This window comes from Schistocerca serialis, chromosome 1 (genome assembly GCF_023864345.2).
Source record: "Schistocerca serialis cubense isolate TAMUIC-IGC-003099 chromosome 1, iqSchSeri2.2, whole genome shotgun sequence".
NCBI classification, from domain to species: Eukaryota; Metazoa; Arthropoda; class Insecta; order Orthoptera; family Acrididae; genus Schistocerca; species Schistocerca serialis.
The window spans coordinates 1138042020-1138069163 of record NC_064638.1 but is presented as its reverse complement, the minus strand read 5'-3'; the positions used below and the strand labels follow the sequence as shown (position 1 = coordinate 1138069163).

General features: G+C 41.3%; 1 protein-coding gene across 1 annotated transcript in view; it reads right to left on the bottom strand.

The window, feature by feature from the left end:
• Positions 1 to 19485, bottom strand: part of LOC126455914 (putative inorganic phosphate cotransporter) — a 129349-nt gene extending 109864 nt beyond the window's left edge. The window contains exon 1 of the mRNA XM_050091675.1: positions 19422 to 19485. Within this exon, the coding sequence (XP_049947632.1) occupies positions 19422 to 19485 (64 nt within the window). The remainder of the gene's footprint in view (positions 1 to 19421) is intronic.
• Between the last annotated feature and the right edge of the window lie 7659 nt (positions 19486 to 27144).

Here is a 27144-nt window from a genome sequence, read left to right as displayed (position 1 = left end):
GTCCCGTTGCTGAAAGAATCCTTAACGAGACGAGTCGCTGGGGTCTGGATTTTCTGTTTCTCCTGATAATCCTACTTGATAAGGAGTCGTAGCCGACGATCATTACTTAAGAAATTTTAGTACTTCATTTCCTTACCTGGCTGGTGCAACACACTGATTGGTTGTGTGAAAATACAAGAGAGTCAGAATGAGATCTGAAAGAGTCCCTGCCGTCTGACTAAAGTACGACGCATCTGCGTCAACCCACCACACCTCCCAGTGAGACTCAGCTTCAGTTTGTCAATGGCTGCTTCTGTCGAGGAGTAATCGGCAGCCAAAATAGTTTCAACTTGTCACCTACAGTCACTGAAGCAAATATTTAACTCTGTCAAAGAAACTAATTTCCACAATTAGCAGCAGCCTACATAGCTGGAAAAAAATTTAGATATTTCGTTCTCTAGCAAATTGTTTTTAGAATGCACTGGTCGAAGACATTTAATCGTAACATCCATATCTTATCTGTAACTGAAGTTTAGTGTGGCACCTGGTTTCGCCGATCAATACATCGTCTCATTTTGTGTTTAACCGGTGATACGATATTTGTCCTCTGAGTTATCAGATTTGATTTCACAGGTAGGAGAAGGATGCTGGTGATAAGCCGAGATTTATGACAGGCCTTCCGAATACCAAGAAGTAAACATTGCCTAACGCAATACCGGAAAGTATTTATCTAAGATAGGGCTTCCTACTGATACACTGCTTCATGGTCGCCGAAGTCTGGGAAAGCAGTTATCCTCGGAACACTTTACTAGACCACATCGAAGATGGAGCAAATAATTATGGAAAGAAAAAATTTAACGACTTTATTACACGTGGCACACCGAATCTCCTTATTAAAAAGACGATCAGGTGCGAGCAGGACTCGCGCAATGAAGGTTCGTACAAAATTATGTATAGAGGCAGTTAATCCATTCCGGGAATCAAGGATTTATACAATTTTTTTCTTGCTATCATTGATACTGGCAAGATATCCGCCCCAAGGATTCCGAACTTTCAAGGATGTTTTAATTTCAAGTTCGAAGTCTTAACAAATAACGAAATTGTTTCGTGTGGAAATTATCAGTGAACAATTTTCTGATTTCTTTTCCCCTGCTTTTACTATGCAACATTTCGTTCTGGCAAATTTCAGGATTCTACTTCAAGGGGAAGTACCCTAAAGGTTTTAATGAGAGAGTGAGTGTCAAAATGTGAGATACACGTATATGGCAGTATCTTTACTTCATTGACTTCACTTTTTTTACATCACCAGGGGACCGCAGACATCGATATGTGAAATTTCAACTTGATAAGTCGACCTGTTCCTGAGAAAAAGGGTTTCGGACGGTCAGACAAAGTGATCGAATAAGGGTTTTGTACTGATTCGGGTATGGAACCTTGGAAACTAATTTGGTTTAAGACTGCCTATAGATAAGGAATCTGTAGGAGGTTTCTGTAGTGGTACATTCATTCGTGTACCATGCGGATATGGAATTGTTTTATTAGCTTAATAACATATTCATTGGTCTGACTTGACAAGGTGACAAGGATGGGACAGATAGTAAACGTCAAGTGTTGGAGCATATAGGTAATGGATCCCGAAGCCTAGAGACGACATTGAAAGATTGTCATTACTAGGCATGTGAGAAGATCACATTTGGAAAAGCGAGTGAACTGCATGAAGAGAGTAGTTCCATGAACAGCCATTTTCTATGTTTATGAAAGTAAATCGGGTACACAGACTAACTTTTTTTAAAAGAAGCTGCATCATCGTTGATCCATTATTTGATTCAATCTCAACTGTTAATTATGTAGGATATCCATTCGCAGCGATAGAAGGAAGAACGGTCATACAAATATATATTTAAGGGTGGCAGATTAAGAATTTGAAAGTTTAATTCGTCCTCATTTGGGATTTTAAAAAACTAATTCTTTACCATTGTTAGTCTGGAGCACTATCCTTGAAATAAGGTTTCTTAACAGAGCAACTGTGTGTTCCTTCTTAGTCATCATCGAAGTGAAAATCTGGAATTTCAAGGACATGACAAACATCAGAATGGAAAAGCACCCACACATGTGCAGCGTATCTAAGATCAAAATTGATCGCTATCTCCTAACCTTTAGCATGAGCTGTACGACGTTTGCACTTCGATGACGTATACGGGAAGAAAGTGGTACAACACAGCAATTTATAGTTTGAGAAATGTATAAGCACTGCATCTTTTAGATAGTTTCAACATAATGTATAGTTTTCTGTCAGATAATATCCTAAAGACTCGTGAATCTGCAGGTTACAACTTCTGTTTCAATGCATTGTTTGCTCAGCGATTTTCTCTCTTTCAGGATTTAGTTCGTTGGCCTCCACACATCGACTGTACGCAAATGCAGAGTGTTGCAGATATACGACCTCGATGATGATAGAGAGATGTCCGTATTTTAAAACGATTTTTCATTCATCTTAAGCCGCTCAAGTTGGTGTAAGATGGATTAATGAAAGAGACTGCGAGAGAAGAAGTGTGCGATTCCTCACGAGTTTCGTTTGGTCAGCACTAAGGTATCAATGCTAAAGCTAGTGCCATGGGAGGTACTCCAATACAGACCCCCACGTAACTCCTCCGTAAATCACTGTAGGTTGCCTCGCACTTCCAACAGAGAGGCGGAGTTGGCTTTGCATTTAATTCAAATAGACCATGTAAAGCTTAGTGTAAAGATTAGGGTGGGAGACAGCAATTCGTGAATCCATGTTGGTGTGAATAGTATGCCGAAAGCAGACAAACACTATTTGGAGAACCACCACCACTTCTTTTTAGGTTTCTTTACCTTAATTTGCGTTTGCAATGTCCAGCCACAGAAATTCTGGTCTTTCACGCTTTCTCTGACCTTCGACAATGAGATGACAGGCTGAGCTGATGAGTGAACTGTAGTGGTAAGGGGAAGGGGAGGGGGGACATACTTCACATCTTCTCACTGACCGTATTCACTCTAGTTAGATGTTGGACCGTTTTATTGTTGACATAGTGGATATGGCCGGGCAGAGGAATGTCAAATCATCTCTCGGTATTCGCTATTCCACGGCAAGTACTAAGTGCTCTGCACTTCTAGATATGGACCCACACTCGGTACTCTATAAAGCAACTGGCCTCACCTTCGCGCTGTATATGATTTTAGGTGGTTAGACATCTTTGTATCACAAAGGACACCAGTGATGTCTCTGAATCCCATCCAGGTCACTTGGGTCCTTGCTCGCAAATTCTCATTCACACAACCGTTGCACTGTAGTCTAGAACCTAGGTACCGGAATGTATTCACCTTGGTTAAGAGGAGCTCCATTAATCTGTATAGTTCCAGGAGATGGCCACCGTTTTAACATCCACAAGACTCTGTACCTAGAAACGATTCCAAGTCTTTGCAGACGATCATACCATCTGACTTTAGTTTCAAGATCTTTCCTGATACCCACCACAAACAGCACATCTGAGTACAGTATAGTCCCTGCTACACACTTTTAACTCCCGCGTTGCGGTATACATTGCGGTAACAAAAACCTTGATGAACGCCAACTCTCACAGGACAGCTGTCAGTAAATCCTTCACAGCATCTCACCCGGCTGCTATCTTTTTGTACAGAATTTTATCCAGTTTGTGTAAGTTTCAGAAAGTTAATCATCTCAGAGCGTACTAGAACATATTATGTAGTTCTCTATCATATGCTATCCTGAGGTCAAAAGACGAAAGAGCTAGAGTAGTTAGTTTCTTTTGTCGCAGAATTTCTCCATCTATCGTGCAGCTGAAGTTGCGTCTCTCGTGCCACATTATTTCACGAATCCATACTGATTTATTTAAGGAGAGTCAATTTTCCACAACCTGTCGTCAAAGATACGTTCGAATTTCTTAGTGGTGTTGGAGAGGAGCCGGAATGGGCGGTAGTTTGTACATTCAGCAGGATAATCCTTCCCCTTAAAATTAACTCACATTGGAAATAAAAGTATTAATAAAATATATGATGCATTGCGACACTCAAATTATATTGTAAAAGAGAGTAACATGTGGGCTAAAAACCGGAAACATGGCGACAGTGTGTGTCTTTGAATCTTTCAGCAATTTTATCATCTCAATTGGGAGATCGGTAAAAGGATCCAATTATTTCATTCCGGTTGCCAACAATGACCTCTGCGCATACTAACAGGAACTATCTACTTCAATTTCGCGACAAGATAGACTACTTCTAACAGCAAAAAAGGGGCCACCGCCAACAGTGTTCAGCTTATCCTTTCGGAACACCGTTAGGTTCTTCGCAAAAATTTCGGCTGAGGTTATCTCCGGCTTTAGCCAGCTTTCAGTGCCTACAACGATTTGAGCATCGGTGCTTTGTATTAGCATTTGGAGCTCTGGTACTTTCCCAACACAGCTACGATAATTTACAACTGTTATACCGACGGTTCCTGTATCTACATTCTTCCTGTGTTCGGCCTGCACTCTTTGTGGCTGAAGCCCTTGTATTTTCCAGAGAGCCTCTAACCTAAAAAACCGCCCAGTCCACGTCACACAGCCCCTGCTACCCGTCTAGCCGCCTCATGCGTATAGCCTTGAGGTATGCTGTGCGTTTAACCATCACAATTTCCTAGTGATTAGTGGTATAATGGTGCACATGAACAATTGTCTCCGTAATTTGAAAAGACAGTGAATATTTGTCTTCTTGGAACACGTGTTGATGACACGGTAGACGAGAGATTTCCTTTTCGCGCTTCCTGCACTACAGCAGTTAAGCAGAGCTTTGCTGGATCTCTGTGCTATTTATGCTTGTTTGTTCAGTGCTACACACTCGCTTACGTCACTGGTCTTTAGATCCTTTACAGGAGTCTCAAAGTTACGAACTTTGTGCATCATTCACATATCTGTCTATTAAAATGCTGATCTGCAGCCTGTTGCTTTACATTTCACCACATGTTCTGTTGTGTCCAGATTTTTCTTTGGATGTCTGAAAACAGGCATAAACGTGAAGATAACACTATTTTCTATCCAGTCAACTACAGAGAAAATGGCATTTCCGTTTAACATCGGCTCAGTTCCCCGTGCTCTATTGCCCTCAGAGCTGGAAAGTTTACGTTAGTAACCTTTCACATTGTAGCTTGTTTTTATCGGAGTTTGGTGGCGGTATGAGCGCACACAGGTACCACAAATCGTGTGTTGATTACAAAATAGCTGACAACATTACTCTGCCAGCAACTGTAGTCGTACAAGATGTGGAAGGAATATGGATAGTACAATAAATAGGCAAATATTCTTTTCATACAACGACTTCCATAAAGTAAAGACTAAGCTGTATTTTGATGTGGCACACTATTGTCTGGCAACCAGTGGGATGCTACAGAGGTTGTCAGTGGTGGTACAAAATTATATCGGCAGGTTACGTACGTTTAAAAGGTTTATCGTGCGTAGTGAAGTGCTTGTCCCAATACGACTAACAAGGAAAGAACAGGTGATTGAAATCATAATATGATAATCACTCTTGCGTTTTCAGCGGAGCAATGTACATTAAACGTTTGAGCTTTAACAACATTGTTAGGGATTTACGAGGTTATTTTGGTAGCCCATCTAGTCACCCCAGTTGTATGAGAGCGCTTTCTAGTCGGCGGTCCCCTTTACGTATTTTAATACACTGCCAGAAAAATGTGAACGCTAAAAAAAATAACGTAGCCTAATGAAATTTTAGGAATACGTTTGTCTAGGTAACATATTTAAGTGATTACCATTGCAAGGTCACAGGTTAACGTCAGCGCGAGATAAGCCATTGCAAAGTGAAACGCTGGTACATCAATAAAACCGGTGTAATCGCCAGCATATTGAATGCAAGCATGCAAACGTGCATGAATTGTGTTGTACAGCTGCCGGATGTCAGTTTTTGGGTCGAGTTCCATCCATGTTGCACTTGGTCAATACAGGGATGGTTAACGCCAGATACGCTACAGTTGTCGGCCGACGATGTCTCGTACGTGCTCAATTGGAGACTGATCTGGTGATCTAGCACGCCAGGGCAACATGGCGGCGCACTGTAGAGCGCGTTGGGTTACCACAGAAGTATGTGGGTGAGCGTTATCCTGTTGGAAAACACTCCGTGGAATACTGTTCGTAAATGGCAGCAGAGCAGGTCTTATCACCAGACTGACGTACAATTTTGCAGTCAGGGTGCGTGGGATAACCATAAGTATGCTCCTGCTCACATACGAAATTGCATCCCAGACAGTAACTCCTAGTGTAGGTCCAATGTGTCTAGCGCACAGACAGATTAGCTGCAGGCCTCCAGCTTCTTGCAATCGTACACTGTGACCACAGTTGTGTGTTCCATTGATCAATAACACGGAAAAAACCGTTATGATGTGGAATGTGTCAAATGCACAAGAATGCGCACAGGAAACAAGGTTTTTTCCGTTTACATTATAGTGTTATACGTAAATATTTTTGTTATCTATCTAATTCCCTTAAATGGCACAAAATGCGTATATTATATCTCCAGATTTATTTACTCATATTCAAGAATTCATCTATCGTATAGAAGGAGTTGTCAAGGAGGTATATTTCAATTTGTCTTTGAAACTATTACTGCTGTCTATTTCATTTCATCTGGTAATTTATCAAAAAGTTTTATGGCAGCTTTCTGTGCCAAAGATAGTGTAGGTCTTTCTTTTTTCTGGTATTGTAATATGAATGTCGCTGTGATTTTAAACTGGCCCATGTTGTTGAGAAAAAATTTCATTACTGAGTAAATGTACTGTGAAGCAGTTTTAAGAATTCCTAACCTTTTAAACAGATGCCTACAAGATGTGCGGCTATGAACCCCCACACATTATTCTAACTACTTTCGTTTGAGCAGTGAATACCTTTTGCCTAAGTGTTGAGTTGCCCCAGAATATTATTCCGTATGACATCAGATATTGGAAGCATGCAAAGTATGTTAGCTTACTAATTTCTACATCCTGCAAATTGGCAATTATTCTGATTGCAAAAGTTGCTGAACCTACTCGCTTTAGGAGATCCAAAATATGAATTTTCCAATAAAGATTCTCATCTATATGTACACCCAAAAACTTAGTATGCTATACCCTGGCTACTGACTTCTTTTGATGTGTTATGTTTATTGAAGGAATTATACTTTATGCAGCAGAAAATTGGATGTACTGTGTTTTTTCAAAGTTCAGAGCAAGCCCATTCGCAGAAAACCAATTAGTAACTCTTCCAAAGATCTTATTTGTATCATTTTCTATCGGACTTTCTTTTACTAGTTTAATAATTATGCTTGTATCATTAGCAAACAGTGTCAGTTCGGCATCTTGTTTCACTTAAGAAGGGAGGTTATTCACATATATCAAGAACAGGAGGGGATGGATCATCGAACCTTGTGGAACACCTAATGTAATTTCACCCCAGTTAGATGAAGTGGCAAACTCCTTTGAATCACTTTAAGCATATAAAGAGACTTTTTGCTTCCTGTTCTATAGATATGACTTAAATCACTCATATGCTGTTTCATTTATACCATAGAAATGTAATTTCTCTAGCAATGTTACAGTTGACACAATCAAATGCTTTGGCTACGTCACAGAATATTCCTACTGGTGACATTTTACTATTTAAAGACTAGTATGTGGACAAAGAAATTGTATATTGCTGCCTCAGTGGAACAGCGTTTCTGATATCCGAACTGTGATTTACAAAGTATCCCATTACTGTTGAGATGGCTAACTATTACTTTCTCAAAGATTTTTGAAAATGCTGTAAGCAAGAATACTAGCCAGTAATTATTGATATCTGTGGTTTCCCTCTTTTTGTAGAGAGGCCTGACAATAGCATATTTTCACCTGTGTAGAAAAATACCCTGAGTCAGTGATGCATTACATATGTGGCTCCAAACATCAGCTGTAATTGCTCCACATTGTTTTAGTAACTTGTTAGAGATGTCATCTACTCCAACAGAACATTTATTTTTCAAAGATTTTATAATTCTCCTTATTTCACAAGAGGTTGTTAGATGAAACTTAATCCGATTAAATTTTTCTAAACTGACTCTTCCATGTATTGCCTGGCTGCTTCTTTTGAACTGTTCTCACCAATTTTTTCTCCTATATTTAAGAAGTGTGTTAAATACATTGGCTACATGTGTACTGTTGGTTAAGATGGTCTCATTCTCTTTAATACTACCTACCCCAGTCGTTACTTTTCCCATCTCCCTTCTAACAAAATTCCATATTGATTTGATTTTATTGCTGGAGTTGTTAATTTCTTCAGCTGCCATCAATCTTATATAGTGGCTACATTCCTGCCAAGTCTTTCTGTAATGTCGCTGAAGGAAGATCTGGCTTCTTGACTAACCAAATCACTATGTCCAATCTCAAAGGTAACTAATGCTCACGTCCGTTACAGTGTATATTTGTTGTAAACCTGATTTGCATCCTCAAAGTGGCACCACTAGCCCCATTCTTATGCTACTGGAACCAAATTTGAGTCGACATCATGCAGATGAAGAAACAGACCTACTGACGTTAGTTAACGTCTACCTACTCCTTGGTGTTGCTGTTTTTCCGTCAGTGTATATAAAAACTTGCGAAAACATTTTTACATCATTTAATACCGACTATCAAAGTTCAAAGGTCAAAGTTTTAATTGTCACATCGAAAAATTGGCCTGGATATCCAAGAGGGTTAACATACCTCTTCTGTGACTCGGGGAGACGACCCTGACTCAGTTCGAACCAGGCATGCTTAGTAACTACGTGGTCTTACGTGCTGAGCTGCATGGATGTGTGTTTCAGGAAATTCCCCATATGCTATTAGGTGAGTTCCGGACTGGTACTCACGTTCCGCCCGAGTAGCACGCTACTCGAAACATTCAGAACACCTCACTCACGTAGGATTAGTTCTAGAGGCAGACTGATGGGGAACACCGATTCCGTCCTGTGGAAGTGAATAAAACTGATGATCTGAGATATTTCGTGTCTTCAGGTACTTCATCAACAGCAGCACATCGAGAAATTTGTGGACTGGTGATACCTATCCTGGGACACATGTAAATGCCATTACCAGAATGTCGTAGCACGTCGCTAGAGGGGAAAAATAGCTCAGCAGTCCAGCCCATTCATAACGTGGAATATCGTTCATTTCCAGTAGCAATGGAAATGTTACAGTTGTGAGAGTCTTGAACGCGAGAAGCAGAAGCATGGAACGATAAAACGCATTACTGGCAGGCCGCGATACTGCCGCTGTTTAACTCAGATAGGTGCCGGTAGATGCATAGGGGAAGCATAGCACCGCCTTGTCATACAGGACCAACATTCAAACGTGGTTTCTGAATGAGAAGAATTTTTATAACCCTTGTCATCTACAAAATTTATAACTTTTTACATTTGCCTTCTTTGTTCTGTTACGACTGAATGTTAATCAATTACATAAGCAGTTATGTGGTAACACCTTGTATGAAAATTTGCTGCTTGCCCCACCCTCATTGTGTTCGATTCCTGAGTAGTGTGTAGGAAGAGCGACAGTTGGTGCGTTTCGACGTTTCGTAGGAGCTAGTTGTTCCTGTTTTCTCATCGTGCCATTTTGCGAGACAATGTTAACATACTGCCCGACTTTTCTTGAAACTTATCCACTCGAAATCTTAGCAGTAAATCTTTCCTTGATTAACAACGGCTTTGTAGCGTAAGCCATTGGACTGTACCATCTCCGTAACGCTTTCGTGCCGTTCCTCGTTGGAATTTAGTCCTACTTCACCTGGTAAGGACTAATTATCAACACAATCGGCCGAACAATTATGTAGGTAAACCGCCTATTTCGTGGATTAGCTACGTTTCCTTCAGATTTTGACAGTGAATCTCAGCATGACATCTGCTTTTCCTACAGCTGACTGCGTGGATTATTCCACTTTAGACCGCGGCGAACCGTTACTACTTGTTAACTGTTACCGTTTCTAGCGATTTATCGCCTTTGGCGTAATGGAACAGTAATGGAACAGTAATGGATCTTTCTATAAGCACTACGTTAGATAAGTTTGGATTCAGGTTTAACTGTCAGCCCCTGTCTCCACCGTCGATCATCTACATATTGTGTTGGAATCCGGTATATCTCTGTTGCCTAGACTGCGCTTGCAACGGTGGCGCCACCTAGAGGCCGTGCGCAATCTGTGAGATGGTCGGGGCTTGAGGGAACCAGAGACAGCAGGGTCTGCTTGCCGTGTGATGTGTCTGGCCCCGGCCTAGTATGGAAGGCGGCGTGTTCGGCGCGAGCTACTTGGAAGCAGCAACCTGTCAGATGGGCGCTGGCTTGGCCCTGCTACTATGGACGAAAGTGGAACGACTACCAGGGGTTATTGCATGAATTCTGCAGCTGAAACGTGGAAGAGGAGCGGTATTTCTGTTGCCTACATATGGATTTACAACAGTTTTACAGTACCTTCTTCAGTGCTGAAGTGCTGACACTGTTAAACTGCACCAGATCTTATTCGCCTGTTGTGTTCCCGTCGTAAGCGTCATTTTTAACTGTCGATACCAGACCGTTATATCAAGTAACTTAGTAACGGTGCTCACAAGTGACGCCTACGTTGAGTGTGTAAGTAGTCGTTCTGTAATAGCTGTTGCCGCTTGTATTCTGGGACCATTTTGTGCAAGGGTCTAACTCTTGTTTAACCTTACGATGTAAGTAAGTGGGCAGTCCAATATTTTTTATTCCAGTCTCTGATCACAATAGCAATTCTTTCGACGATGACCGGTTTCAGTCCGTAATGACCACCCTGATCTAAAATATATAAATATATACATCTAGTGAGCAGTGTGTCAACGTAAAACAGTAATATGTATCACAATATACTGTCATACTACCAGGAAAATGTACAGATAAAGTTTGATATAACGTACCTTTTTTACACCATGTCCTAAAGCGATAAGGCCTTAATGGCATCGTCAAAACATATAAATATAATCAGCACAGCATCGTCAAATAGATCTAAAATAAGGTGTAGAATAGGCCACATCGTCCCCACAGTTATTATTACAACTGGCTACTGAAGTGCAGAAGCTACCAAAAATCTGTTTGCCTACATCCTCTCTAGATGTCGCTACTGTGGGCTTACTTAGATGTAGTCATCATTCACGCAAGAAACAATCTGATAAAAACACATTAAGTAAAATGCGTGTAGCAGACTTATTGAAATCGATGGTTATAGAAACCAATTGTGATACATTAAAAGATGAATGCAGTCACCCATACAAAATTATTAAAAGGAAATATATGAAGAGAATAGGTCCGATCCTTTTTTATGATTAATTTACGGTCAACAATATAAGTAATACATTTTTCTGTAGTAACCTATAAATTACCTATGAAAGATAAAATGTCTATATGACAGCTGAAAAAAAAAAAAGATTTATGATCAGCGCCCTCTGTTGGGTCGGCCGCCAGGATGTTATGTAGGCGCGCACCGATCGTAAGAACTTAACCACTAGAGGGCTTTACATACATTGTGACTTGTCTCCCCCATAATTTTATTTATTGACTTCTTATAGGTTGATTAAACGTTTTGTGTGGGAGACATGTCACAACGTATGTAAAGCCCTCTAGTGGTCAAGTTCTTACGATCGGCGCGCGCCTACATAACATCCTGGCGGCCGACCCAACAGAGGGCGCTGATCATTGATCTGTCTTTTTTCAGCTGTCTCATAGACACTATCTTTCACAAGCAATTTATAGGTTGCCACAGGCAATGTATTACGTATATTGTTGACCGTAAAGTCACCATAAAAAAGGGGCGGACCTATTTTCTTCATATATTTCCTTTTAATAATTTTGTATGGGTGACTGCATTCATCTCTTAATGTCTCACAATTGGTTTCTGTGATAGCCATCAATTTCAATATGTCTGCTACATGCATTTTACTTAATGTGTTTTTATCAGATTATGTTTCTTGCGTGAATGATGACTACATCTAAGTTAGCCCACAGTAGCGACATCTAGAGAGGATGTAGGCAAACATTGCTGGTAGCAACTGTAATTCAATAGCCAGTTGCAATAATAACTGTGGGGACGATGTGGCCTATTCTACACCTTATTTTAGATCTATTTGACGATGCTGTGCTGATTATATGTTTTGACGACGTCATTATGGCCTTATCTCTTTAGGACATGGTGTAAGAAATGTCCGTTTTACTGTATTTTATCTGTACATTTCCCTGGTTTTATGACAGTATATTGTGATACATATTACTGTTTTATGTTGAAAGACACACTGCTCATTAGATGTATATATTTATATATTTTAGATCTGAGGATGTTCATTACGGAGTGAAACCGGTCATCGTCGAAAGAATTGATATTGTGATCAGAGACTGGAATAAAAAACATTTGACAGTATTTGATCATTGTTTGTGTACGCGATTATGTCGCAGTTGGTGAAATAAGTGGGCAGTGACTGTTTCAGCTGTAGTAGTTCCTTTAATGTGTGTGAAATACTACTGGCTGACTCTTGAGTGGTTTTAAACTGCCGCCAATTCTGTTGAAGCTAAATTTAATGTATTTGGACAGCAGCCACACGGAGGTGATAATTAGCCGCACCCATAACTGAATCTTAACATCACAGTATCTCGATGTGCAACGATTTCGATAATTTATTTAGAGATTGTCTGAGGCCTTATTGTGTCTCATGTAAGGTGACAGAGCCCATCTGAATTGTAAACGGCGTCACTGCGACGTAGTACATTCAAATATTGTGCCGTCCTGTAACGAGCACTATATTTACATTGTGAAGCCCGATTAACGGTCTGAGCTGGAACAGCCGACGAATTTATTGTTTGTTGTATTAATCTTAGTTGGAGTATTCTGCTTTTGTCAGTTAATATGTTGCTGAATGACAACTCTATTGTTACCAAGTGTATGGTCTTCCACGTAATGATTCTGGAGTGGTAGTATTGTTAAAGTATATCATTATCTGAATGCTTCTGTCCTTAAAAATTTCTGAATTTGTGTTACGCTGCAGAATTAATTTGGATACGGGAACTGATCCCCGATAGTCTTAATTTTTTCTACTAACTCGAGTCGAATGTTCTAAATCTGTTTTTTGCTATTCAGTTAAGTAGCAGTTAACTTACAGCTCTATTAAATTCAGTGGCCATTAAGCGCCTGAAACTTAATATTTATGGTTTTTTATTATTATTCTGTTGTAAATATTTTTAGTTTTGCCTTTTCTTAAAGTTCAGTAAAGCCTTCAACTGTACTACCCCACTTATTTTAAATGAGTCTTCTGAGGGGCCGCTGAGTTAAGATTTAATGATAAAAGGTTTTAACCATTTTCAAGAGTTGGTTTGGTAAATTAATAAGTTTTGATCAAGAAACAGTATGTAGTGTTAGTTGTGATCAGTGAAGCGTATTTCAAATATCTTTTTTTTTAATAAATGTTTGAAGCGTCTTTCAGCAATTCATCCACCCAACCCTCGCCCCACACCCGTACGTGTTAAATCATCTTCCCCTGTTTCTCGACAGTGGTCTGGCCTTTGCAACCTTCCTATACACGAAATGGTCGGCGAACAGCCTTACGCGACTTCCAGGATCTAATAAATCGTATTTACTGGGAAAAGCTTGAAGCCCTACAAGACTCTTGGGGCACACTCTGAATTAATTTTTATCGTGTTTGTTCCCGTCCTAATGAGAATGGAAATACTAATTGTATCAGTAAGGAATATCTGAATCTATTCAAATCTTGTTCAATACTTTTAAGTTCATACGTTTTCAGTAAACAACTGTACAACTAATACCTGTCGGCTATCAAGTATTTTAATAGTCACTTTGCTTTCAACACTTGACAACGAGCGCTGCGCAGCCAATTCTAAGTAGTACGACACCTCGAACGCACCCGAGACAGTTTAGCAAAATACGATCGTACGGAATATCAGCAGAATTGTGATTGAATTAAAGAGTTCCTAGCAAAAGTAACAAGACGTAAAATTAACTTTGAGCAGGAGTTTTACAGAATCATTTCTATTTACGTTCATACATAAATCACAAGGCAGATGAAGTCTTAAGCTTCATGAGGCTGTTCAACGTAACTGCCATCGGTAGAAAATTGTGTCTCAAGGCAAGAAGAATTGCGGAGGATCCACTCTTGTTGCAGGGATTGCCAATTGATCCTCAATATAAGCAAATGGAACCTCTTTCACAGAAGACAAAGACCATTCACTCATAACTCTTTTGGAGGGTACGATAAATCAACTTCGGCTTTCCTTCTTTGTTTAATTTTTGTAGCTCCCAGACTTACTTCATCCTTCGAGAGTGTCCATTTCTTCGTTAGGCCACTTCCTTCGTTTTGCTGACTTCTTTCCTGAAATTCTGCCTTTTGTGTTGCTCCTCTTATCTTACCTATTACCCTATTACCTCCATTCTGTTTCCACCCTAGAAAATATTCTCTTACCTATTATCTCCATCAGATTTCCATTGTTTTCCATATTTTTGTCAACTTCAGTGAACCTCGTGGGTTTGCATTTATAGCTGTTTAGTAACGAAGATCTGCTCGGTTAGTGTCTATCCATTTGGTATTTATATCCATAAAACTAGTCTTTTCCTCGTTACATCAGCTTTTCCACGTTCAAATAGAGCTCTTTGTTTGATCTCAATTTGTATTCAACATCATACTACTTCCAGGTCCCACTATTTTCCTGGAAGACGTTATAACACGATTGCAGAACGGGCGTTTGAAAGCCACCTAAATTAAATATCTACAAGTATGCTTATTGCACGATTTGAAGTGACACGACCGCATGAAATTAAGTTGGCGAAGGCAGGTGCCAAATAGACTTTTCACCAAAAAAGGTGAACGCAAGCGGTCTCTACCGAAAAAGCTTTGTGGTAACCGGTTTTGGTCATTTTCACAGTTTACGCTCCGAGTTTCAACATCCGTTGCATTCACCGCCACCACCCATCATGATATGAGGTTCTGAAGATCGTCAGAAGTCATCGAAACAGGTTACCACAAAATTTTTTTTCTGTCGAGACTTTTCATTTTTAAAGTTATTTTATCCAGACCGCTGTTCTCCACGAGAAATTCTCAAAATTTACTGATTTGAACCGTCTCAAGGAAGTGCAGCTCACTCACTAAGCCAGTAGCTTAAAAAACCTTTCGTTTGACATACTTCGGCACTGCTCGTCTGGGACAGTTACCATTTAAGATTGATAAACGCGTCACGGAGATGCTCAGCCAAACCCTGTGGCAAAGGATGCAATAGCCGTCGTGCATGAAGGACTGGTTTACTGTAAAGCGCCTTAGCTCGCGCTGTTACTTGTCTAATCTTGTTTTCGCCGAGCTTACTGGAACAACACGTGTCAAGCTTTAGTGTATTACTAGATTCCTCAATGCTGGTTCTTGGAACATTACGTAGGCTTTCGCCTCTCCCACCGTGCATATTCCATCTTTTTTTGCATTTCCGTGATTCTTTCGAGAGCTAAACGAACTTTTACTATTGGCATTGCCTTTCTCAGATCATAATCTTCTCTTAGTTCTTTTTGTATGGGCACTAAGATGGAGTGAAAAAATGTTGCACTGAGCCTATAACTTAATTGTACAGCATACGCCCACACATTTCTGCAGTGGTAGGGAAAACCCAATGGGAACTGCCGAGTGTCCCACCCGCAGCAGAAAAGCAGAAAGTTTCCAAATTTCATAAAGCGGAGATGTTATTCGCACGTAAAACCATTGCGCTCTCTAACAAAGGTCTTGCTCAGAGTTCATCTCCCTACACTATCTTCTAAAAGTTAAGGGACCCGTGTCATTGAGTAGAGGCTTTACGTTTCAGCTCGTTAGGAAATAAAGCATTTAAGTACTCAATCTTCATGAGTTGCTGGGAGATAGCTTGTCAGTCCAAAAAGTTTCGGAACTTGATTAATAACAATAGGCAACAGTTAAGATTCAGCTGTTTTACATAATCTTCCTCACTTTAATACAGCGCACAAGACGTTCATACGACCGTGTGAAACTGTTGCAGAAGTAGTCCTTTGGGATGTTGCGCAATTTGCGTGTCACATTGGACTGAACGACTGTTACGTCGTCAAATACGTGACCATGGGAATTTCTGCTCTAATTTTATTGTAGGTTCGTACTGGTAACACCAGTTCTCGTCACCCGTGATTTTCTTCCATAAAAGGAATGTCCGCATTTTTGCATTTCAAACTAGTCGCGGCACGCGTCCACGCTTCGTTTTTATTCGTGAGTCAACGTGTGCGAGACACTTCGCAAGCTTTACTTTTCTTCAAAAACGTTCTGTAGAATATCTAACATTTTAGTGATATTGCCCCATTGCGATTTGTGTACACACTACGACTACACTTCCACTACATAACTCTGACCGCTCGTAACTGATTCGTCCAATGCATTTCTATTAGTTGTTAATTGAATCTGCCGCCATTGTCACTGCGCTGACGTCGCTTATACGTCAGGAATAGAATATGCCCCAAAGCTTTTTGGACCTGCACCTCTATACACATTCCCTCTCCCTCTCCCCCTCCCTCCTCCCCCCCCCCCCACCCAGCCACAAGCTGCCTACCGCCATGAGCGTTGACAAATTTCCGTGAAGTGTCCAATGTTCTTTGGCGTTGAGAATTGTTCCTACGTTGAAAGCTAATTCGTACCCTACGCCTAAGCACTGAGTATTCGTCAGTGCAGGTCTGTTAAATTACTTCAAGTTTTTAAATTCTTTGAAATGATAGATTGTTGAGGTTTATTCTTTTCCAAGTTTGAGACAGTTGCCAGCCACCCAGTTTAATAAATTCCATTTTGAATACTGGTACATAGATTTTTCACTGCAACGTTACTTGAATTTAAGTGAAATGAATAATGTAAATATGTTATGCGGCGCATGTTGTTTGTACTAGTCGCTAGTAGACGTCCATCGGAGAATGAAGATTGTGTATGGGGGCAGCATGTTATTTGCACTCTTCGCATCTAAAAATTAGCAAGTACATCAAACGGCCACTGTTACAGTCAAGAGGCACTCTCTAATGTTTTCGAAATAGATGATCCCGAACAATGGAACTTTTGTGCCACTTATCCTTGTCTCTCGTGATATCTTGCTGAGAGCCAGTGGCTTTGAGCTTTTTCCTGTTTCTGTTCTGAGCTGTCAGGCTAATGACCAAAGAAAGTAATTTACAGATAGTTACAGCAAGTTTCCCAAGAACTGCTTATCTGCGGATTTTGCTAACAATTGCTTGGTAACAGTCTTACAACAGCAATGCATTACCACCGGCCACTGTTGCCCAAATACCAAAACGACCCCATACCGCCGAGAAGGGCGTGAAGAGGTCGTCCAAGCCGTGGGAAGAGGTTTCAAGGCCCGAAGCTTGTTGTAACGGGTAAAACATACATAAGAACAACTTTCAGCCCACTGATATGGCAGAGCGCGCAGAGGCGAACTGAGGCGAACTGAGTCACAGTCGGGACACCACAGGATGGTGTGAAGCACTGACAAGCTTCGAAAACATGGCCACAGAACAAGCCAAGTAGCATAAACTCTGGGACATGTTAAGCACATTCTACTCTGTTCAGCTGCCATCAGCCGTCTTCAGTTGACAGTCTTGAGTTACTGCAAAACTACCACCAGCCTGATTCACTCCAATGCCATGGACTGTCGCCACTGACAACTGGCATAAAGTCAACCGAAGGTTACCTACTGGCTGCTGACACCACACACTGACCGCGCGAGGCGGAATTGTGTTGGTCTCTTGGGTGTTCCTGCGAGCAGTTAACGGAGTCTTTCCATCCCTTGTTGGCAGGCCAGGACTTTCTTCTGCAGTTCATCATCCTATATGAAGCTGTTTGCTTCTGATCTGGGCGCGAAGTCAGATGTCTTCGAGAGCGCCTCGGTAAAAGCGGCCGCCTATGTTCCGGCTGGGCGCACAACGCCTGCAGACTACCGGATCGGCATCCTGCACGACACCACCCCTGCTGAAGATGCAGTTTCTGGCCGACGGCAAGTAACGTAGACGCCGCTGAGCAGGTCGAGTCAGCAACTCCTGACCCCGTGCTCCAATCTGCCTCTGTCTATCAATGCCACGGAGAAACTATTTACGTTGTATGAATCCTAAAGAACATTTAAAGCCAGTATCATACTGCGTGTTATGAACCTTGCCCAGCGACCCTCAGAACTTTCGGATGTGAATTAAAGTGTTCGATTCCGTATAAATTTTGGCCGGTCTTTTGTTCTTTCTCTTACTCATATTTGACATCTGAAGATATCTCCGAACGCATGTGATAGCTAAAAAATTTCTGAAATGTATTTTTATTATATCGATCCATTTCGTAATATCTGTGTTAAACTATGAAAACTTGTAATCTCAATTGTCAAATTATCTGTAAAAAGCTTGCAGTAAATATAGTATTGTTATGCTTCAGTTTTGCGCAAAGAAAATGGGCCTTCATTTACAGTTTCTCTAATTTTGCTATCGACATTTAAATAGATCTTACAGAACAACAATAATCTTAATTCTCATATTGTCAAAATTTTCAACTTAAGTTTTTAACTATAGGTCTAAGTCCCCATGTAAATAATTATTTCGAGAAAACAAATCCTAAAAACAGTTTCCATTAAGACATATTAATACTAATCTGGGCTACATTCCGTTCTAGGGGGTACTGGGTTCTTTGGCGCCAAGCAGTTCAGACAGCATTGGAGTTGCTTTAGAGTTACTTCAGTTAGCATCAGAGGAGAATGGGTTTGGCAGCTACTGAATGTGGTACACGATACTCTGATCGACTATGTTCTTTGCATAGTTTAAGAATGTTGCACGAGATATTTAAGAAGTGCTGTTGTAAAATGGGTGTCAAGAACATATTAATGAATGCTGAATGTGGTTAAAAGCAACAATGTTCTAGCGACTTGTTATTTCAACAGCCCTGGACGAAATATTCTGCAAGTTTATGCAGGAACAAAGAAGCCAGGCCAGACAGTGAGGCCAACTTTGCAACGTAAGTAATATTTATATGAAAATAGAATGTACCTTTTCTTACGCAGTAATTTAAATATTGTCAATACTCTTACATAGGTATGGAATTCTTCGTTACATATTTAACGTTATATAAGGGAGGGCATTACATGTGCCCATGCAGACGACAGCTTCCTAGATTTCCACAGTTTTCACTCGTTAATCCTGTAGTGCTTTTACATTTTATGAAACACAGAACCTGTTTTCTCCTGTATAGTAAGATGTAGTAGGCAGGCCTTGCACCAGGCTGATAATTTTGTAAATTAAACTACGCTTGCCCTGTCGTCCAATTATCACGGCTTCATACTGACAGACCACCGCACGCCTACTTTAAGTTCGCGGCGAAGCACTGCAGAGGGCCGCCGCGCGCGCCGCCTAGCGGGTGCAGCTGCAACTACTCACGCAGGCTGGTGCCACGGTTGCTGTCGCCAGCGGCGATGCTGGGGCGGGCAGCCGCCTCGTCCATCGCGTGCAGCTCGCGCGACCACACTGGCGCTATCTCACAGCTGCAGCGGCCGGTGGACCGCGCGCTATCAGGAAATTTACCGCTCTTCTCGCTAGGCACGTGCGTACGTCGCGTTCAATCGGAAACCGGTTAACATGCTCGTGTGTTGGCGCTGCGTTTCTTGTCCTATGATCCCAATCTGCCTTGAGTAGTCATCTCAAGATACGTGAAAACGCACGTGGACAATGAGATGCTGAAGTTGATGTTGACAATTGTAGACATATTTCCATGCCATCGGTGTTTGCTTAAGTTATCGAGAGGGTTGTATATACAAGGCTACTGGAGCATTTAAATTCACATAATTTGCTGTCAAATGTACAGTTTGGTTTTAGAAATGGTTTAACAACTGAAAATGCTATATTCTCTTTTCTCTGTGAGGTTTTGGACGGATTAAATAAAAGGTTGCGAACGCTAGGTGTTTGATTTAACGAACACTTTTGACTGTGTTGACCACAAAATATTACTGCAGAAGTTGGACCATTATGGAGTAAAGGGAGTAGCTTACAATTGGTTCGCCTCTTACTTTAAGAACAGAAAGCAGAAGTTTTTTTTTTTTTTGTGGTTTTAGGGCGCAAAACGTCTATGGTCATTAGCGCCCAAGAAAGAAAGAAAGAAAGAAAGAAAGCAGAAGGTAAGTCTCCGCAATATTGAGAGTGGTAGTGATGTTCAGTCCCAATGGGGCACTGTTAAGTGGGGCATTCCCCAAGGGTCGGTGCTGGGGCCACTGCTGTTTCTTGTTTATATAAATGATATACCTTCTAGTATTACAGGTGATTCAAAAATATTTCTGTTTGCTGATGACACCAGCTTGGTAGTGAAGGATCTTGTGAGTAATATTGAAACAGTATCAAATAATGTAGTTCATGAAGTAAGTTCTAGGCTTGTGAAAAATAATTTGATGCTAAATCACAGTAACACTCAGTTTTTACAGTTTCTAACGCAATTCAACAAGAACATATTTTGATCAGACAGAATGGGCATATTATAAGTGAGACGGAACATTTCAAGTTCCTATGCATTCGGATAGATAGTAAGCTGTTGTGGAAAGCCCACGTTCAGGATCTTGTTCAGAAACTAAATGCTGCTTTATTTACCATTAGAACAGTATCTGAAATAAGTGACACTTCAACACAAGAAGTAGTCTACTTTGCATATTTTCATACGCTTGTATCATATGGAATTATTTTTTGGGGCAATTCTTCTGATTCAAGAAGGGTATTTTTGGCTCAAAAACGGGCTGTTCGAGCTGTGTGTGGTGTAAGTTCGAGAACCTCTTGTCGACCCCTATTCAATAGTCTGGGAATTCTGACATTGCCCTCACAGTATATATTTTCTTTAATGTCGTTTGTTAGCAATATTAGCTTACTCCAAAGAGTTGGCAGCTTTCACTCAGTTTATACTAGGCAGAAATCAAATATGCATGTGGAATGCACTTCCTTGACTCTTGTGCAGAAAGGAGTGCAGTATTCTGCTGCATCCATTTTCAATAAGCTACCACAAGAACTCAAAATCTTAGCACTAGCCCAAACACATTTCAGTCTAAACTGAAGACAGTCCTCATAGCTCACTCCTATTCTGTCGAGGAGCTCCTGGAAGAGCTGAAAAAATAAGCAAATTCCAGTGTTACATTGTTGATTTTCTTTATTTAAACTTACGAACTGTCGCCTGAATATGTCACTTATATTTCATTTTATCTGTTTCTAGTATAGTCTTATAATTTCATGTATTGACTCGTTCCATGACCATGGAGACTACTTAATTTGGTCCCACGGAACAATAAATAAAAATAAATAAAGTCACAGCGTGGAATTCCACTTTACAACACACCGCGGAGCATGACACCAAGAATCTGGCACGTTAGATTTTTGCCTCGTGGAGAGTAACGTTGCCAATGAGACGCAACATCGTTGTACGTCACAAGCAAAACAGCAGCCACCATACTGTATGGCATTAAACATATTTGATGTCTCTCTCAGAGTGCGTTGTACGAATGTAAGTTGTTTCACAGTATCAGTATATTGAGAATCTCCCGAAAACATGTTTTACATACGATTTCATATAATAAAATGACCGGAAACTACGAATTGGTAGGCAACTGCTTCCTGTAGTTGACGCTTTTAGTGTTTTAACTAGTGTGCTACGGAAGAACATCGTTTCAATGCTACGCCGCAACAATAACCTATTAACAGCCCATCTTTTTTGTTCAATTAGCTTCATGTAGATACAGTCTTCAGACAGTATGCCACACAAATAGCTCTTTAATCGCATGAAGTGCTGAGTGCTATTGACAAGGTATTTCAAACTGATTCTGTACTTCTGGATTTGCCGAAGGCTCTTGACACTGTAGCAAACAAGCGGCTTGTAGTGACATTGCGTGCGTATGGAATATCTCAGTTGTGCGACTGGATTCATGATTTCCTGTCAGAGGGGTCACGGTTCCTAGTAATTCAAGGAAAGTCATGGAGTAAAACAGAAGTGATTTCTGGCGTTACCCAAGGTAGTGTTTTAGGCCCTTTGCTGTTCCTTATCTTTATAAACGATTTGGGGGAAAATCCGAGCAGCAGTCTTATCGACCAGTAAAGTTATCAGAAAATCAAGAATTGCAAAACGATATAGAAAAGTTGTCTGTGTGGTGCGAAAATTGGCAATTGACCCTAAACGACGAAAAGTATGGGGTCATCCACATGAGTGCTAAAAGGAATCCGTTACAATTTAGTTACACGATAAATAAGTCAAATATAAAGGCCGTAAATTCAACTATATACCTAAGAATTACAATTACGAACGACTTAAATTGGAAGAATCACACACAAAAAATGTTGTGGGGAAGGCCAACCAACCAAAGACTGCGTTTTATTGGCATGACACTTAGAAAATTTAACAGATCTACTAAGGAGTGCCTACAATACGCTTGTCCGTCCTCTTTTTAGAAAATTGCTAAGCGGTGTGGGATCCTTACCAGACCGGATTGACGGAGTACATCGACAAAGTTCGAAGAAGGGCAGCACGTTTTGTATTATCGCGAAATAGGGGAGAGAGCGTCACTGAAATGATACAGTATTTGGGATGGACATCTATAAAACAAAGTCCTTTTTCGTTGCGGAGGAATCTTCTCACGAAATTCCAATCACAAACTTTTTCCTCCGAATGCGGAAACATTACTTGACACCGACCTACTTAGGGAGAAACGATTACCATGATAAAATAAGGGTAATCAGGGCTCGTACGGAAACACACAGGTGTTCGTTCTTTCCGCGCGCTATACGAGATTGCAATAATAGGGAATCGTGAAGGTGGTTCGATGAACCCTTTGCCAGGCACTTTAATGTGATTTTCAGAGCATCCACGTAGTTGTATGGAGGCCCATTTGCTACGTCGACGTTTTAGTGCAGTTGATAGCATCTTGATTCTGAGTTACGAAGAGGAAAGTAGCAGGTTCGCGTGCTAGTCTTTGTAGTTTTTCTCACCTTCCGTTTTCTATAGATTCTGGGTCTTTCTTTTTCATTTAATAGAAGTATTATCTCAAAAGTCGATGTTATTCGTTATAAATAACATTTGCTGCAATCTTTGTTACAAAGGCTTAGATGTTTCCCCAGTTGCCAGAAATGAATGTGACTGCCAGTCTACATCTGAAAGTAAACAGAAGTCTTTGCTATTATGAAACTTTTTGTCGAGTATGTGTACTTTTCTCTCTGTTTATGGATTGGCTCATGTTTTTATCTTACCAGGAAATCTCTCAATTATGGTAAGCAGCTTTAAAAAATCTTCCACTCTAATGAAATGATACGAACCTGTCTTGAAACCTATGTGATGTATGTTATTTCAGAGTGTTAGTAATCAATGCAAAGTCGCGAATACGAATGTTATGCATGCGCAAACTGACATTACACACCACACTTTAACTATATTCAACTTAAAACTCGAAGTGGGATGAAAACTTAATCGAACTAACGAATAAATTTCACTTTTATGTGTATTAGATCGTTGTACAGCATTATGTAGTGTTCCTCTACCACCAATTCCCTGTTCAAGCCATCTACGAGTAGAAAATCGTCTTCGCTGTTTTCTGCTCTGTTCGACAATCGCTGTAAGAGTTGACAGCTATTTTACGTGAGTCTATTTGCGTGAAGAAACTGTGTGGTTTGCGAGCCAAATGAAGCCGACATCGGCCTCAGAGCGCTGATGCAATCCATCTCGTCCCGTGTGCCAACGGCGCTGTTTCTTGAGGCCGGTAGGCCCGTCCGTGTTAACGTTAACTGCGTCAACACGCATGAGGACGGCTTTATGTCAGTCTTCCTTTTAGCAGGACAATCATAAACCGTTACCTGTGATTACTTCTGCATGGAGACCGAACTCATCTTCCACCAGTACAATCTTTTGTGCAGGTAAGCCTGGAGAGTTCGTCGAAATGAGGCGGTGTTTCGACGAGTGTCATTTAAGTCATCTGTCAAAACCTTCGACAGAATGAGAATGACACTCGTCAAAACGTGGGCCATTTTGGCGAACTCACCCAGCTGGAAGCTAGAACTATTAGTATCTTCCAACAACATTCCTACCTCGATGCATGTCCAGTTTCGCAAGTTTTTGGAGCCAAGGACGGTGTGTTGCACTTAGTGTGAGCAGCTGTAAGGACACTACACTATCTTGAAATGGCAGGCGATTGAAACGGATGGTTTTCCATGAAGAGAGGAAGTGGTTGCTCAGCTACCTGTGTACGGGATGTGGGCATTACGTGGGTGGTAGTGGTTGAGAGAGCTGCAGTCCCGGGTAAGAGGGCGTTGGTCACACTCAGTGCATCTTTTTAACGCGATTGTTAGCGGTTAGTGTCATTTGCACTGATACACGTGGGTGTGGACTGTAAGAGATTTGTGCATTTTCTCCAACGTTCCGATCGCCAACAGCTTAAAACAATTAACTTAGAAAATTGTATTCGTTTGTCAGTTGGTAGCTGCACCAGCTTTCACAATGGTCGCTGTTTTTCCCTTCATTACTTTGGTAATTTAATTAACATGAATTTGGCATGCCTCCGAAAATTTTCTTCTACAGCCCACCCCAGTGTATTAAAACAGATGGCAGCACTATATAAGTTTCGAAAATGGCACACATTTACGAAAATGTAAGTCAGTTCTGTGACAGTTCCTTATGGCAGAAGGTGAAATGCCCAGTCGAATTTATGAAAGGCTGGATGTGTATCGAGATACTACGGTGGACGTCAGCTCGGTTAGACGATGGCTTCCTCGCAGCAGATAAGCTGAACAACGGCATACATTGGCTAACTTAATGCGGAGCGACCGGTCGGCTACGCATTCACTTCAACATCCAGCGTTTCAATCACATCATACGTGGCAACAGTGGAGTAACCGATGAATCTTATCACCTGTCATCCATCGGTAAAGCCGTGCGATGGCCATTATTGAAAAATCGGGCTACTATAAGATTTGTGCAAGCTAGATACCGAAAATGATCGACTGTAGTCAAGTCGCAAGGAAAGCATTTACATTCCGTCTGTCACAGCACTTTAATGTCGATTGTTTTATATAACACTGATGGAAACTAGCGATCTTCGTCACAAAATTGTTTAGAAGTCTTGATCGCTGCAATAAATTTGACTTAAATGTTGACGTGGAGGGAAAGGAGATTTTACGGAAAATTTGGTCTGGAGTTGAGACCTGCCTGGAGTTGAGACCTGCGTTAGCGACTGAGGATGTACGACCATGATGTTTACCACAAATACACAAGCTCTTGTTTCGTGGTGGAAAAAGTTGCGCAAAGACAGTGATTAAGAGCGTCAAACTAATTGTGAATGTTTTAGCTGTTATCCTATGTATGTCCTTTACTTTTCTAGTTGTGCAAAAGTAAATAGTGTCTTCTTCTGCCTGATGCTCTTAGCTGCTTCACCGACATTTTATCACTAACGATTGAAGACAGTCGACGAGGTTGTGGGATTTTATGTGAGGATTCCTGTTTAGTCTGAGGACTGCAGGATTCTCACAGATCTTTGACAGGAGAACTAGTCAACATGCAGGAATACGACAGGAACGACCATTCTAAGCAAAGTCTAGTAAATACGGCCTCAAGTGCCTACATTAAGAGCTATGAGCACTTTTTCGTCTGTTAATGTGAAACATCTCTTTTACTGAAGTACTGACAGCCTGTAAGTAAGCATTTTATAGCCTATGTTTCCTACACTTCCTCGTTTCTATCATGTCCCCTGTGTCCTAGGAGACACTGTATACTGTGCAATCCATGTTACAGTGCACGGCGGTGTCCTGCCAATACCATCCACTTTCTCTTCCACTCATGTAATGCGCGAGGGAAAAATTACGACATGCCTTCATATGCGCCCTAATATTGTTCTCACAGTCTATGCGATGGTTTTGGGGGTGGAGTGATGGTACCAAACAGCGACGTCATCGGTCCCATGATCTGAGGTGTCAGAAATCGAGGGAGGAAGAGCACAAGCAGCAAATACAGTCAAGGACAAGGAAAAACAGGCAAACAAGAGGTAAAAGAAACATCAGGGTGGCAGGAAGAGGATAGAACAGGAAGGGGGTGGGGTAAAAATGGGGAGAGCAGGGGTGCCACAGAACCACTTAACGCAGGGGGTACCAGCACTGCCACTGACCCATCCAAATTTCCACACCATACCATTATCACGATATAATGGGGACACCACCAGGGGAAGAACACAAAACTGCACAATACAACAGGAAAAATGTAGGAAAAGGTGACTAGAGCCTGACCAGCGTGGAGGTAAGGTTATGGCCTCCATAACAAACGCCTACGCTAACTGAGGGACGCAAACTGCAGAGGAAGTTTCAAGGACTTAATCATGGGAGAATTAACCACTTTCACAAAGAAAACCAAGGGTGGGCGTAACAACGTGGTCATGTGCAAACACCCAAGGTAAGGAAGGTGGGAGGGCATATTTAGTGTGAAGGCCCAAGACTGTAGCAGTCCAACAGAATATCGATTACCGTGAGGGGAGCCTCACAACTACAAAGGGGAGGGGAGTTCATTGGGTTAACTAGTATGGACAACAAAGACAGCAGAGGCTGGTAGATTCCCGCCGGGAGGGGGAGAGAGAAGAACGCCTCACAGTGGGAATCTCTTTGATTGCGCGAAGTTTATTAGATAGAAAAGGGTAGTAGCCTTCCAAGAACAGAACTGAAAGTAGGTGGCTGAGGCCCCAGTCCATGGGCTTGACGCCGTGGCAGTGACAGGAAGAGGGGGAAATGGTCACTGCCACACGGGTCATGTGCTCTCCAGTGGATAGATGGGACAAGTCTTGGGCTGCAGAGTGATATCAATGGCTGAGTGACTACCATGAGCCACACTGAAATGTGTGGCGGCCCCAGTATTTAAGAGGCAGAGGTCGAACTGAGACAGTAAAGTTTCGACATCTGTCTTGGCCAGTAAGCACAGTGCCAACCCACAAGGGGTTATAGGCGTTAAAATCTCCCAGATGTAGGAAAGGCTTAGAGAGTTCATCAATCAGTGCAGCTAATACATTCAGGGGTACTGCATCATCTGGAGGCAGATATACGTTACAGACAATTATTTCCTCCATCGTCGTTATCCTGACAGCCACAGCTTCAAGAGGGGTTTGAAGGGACACAT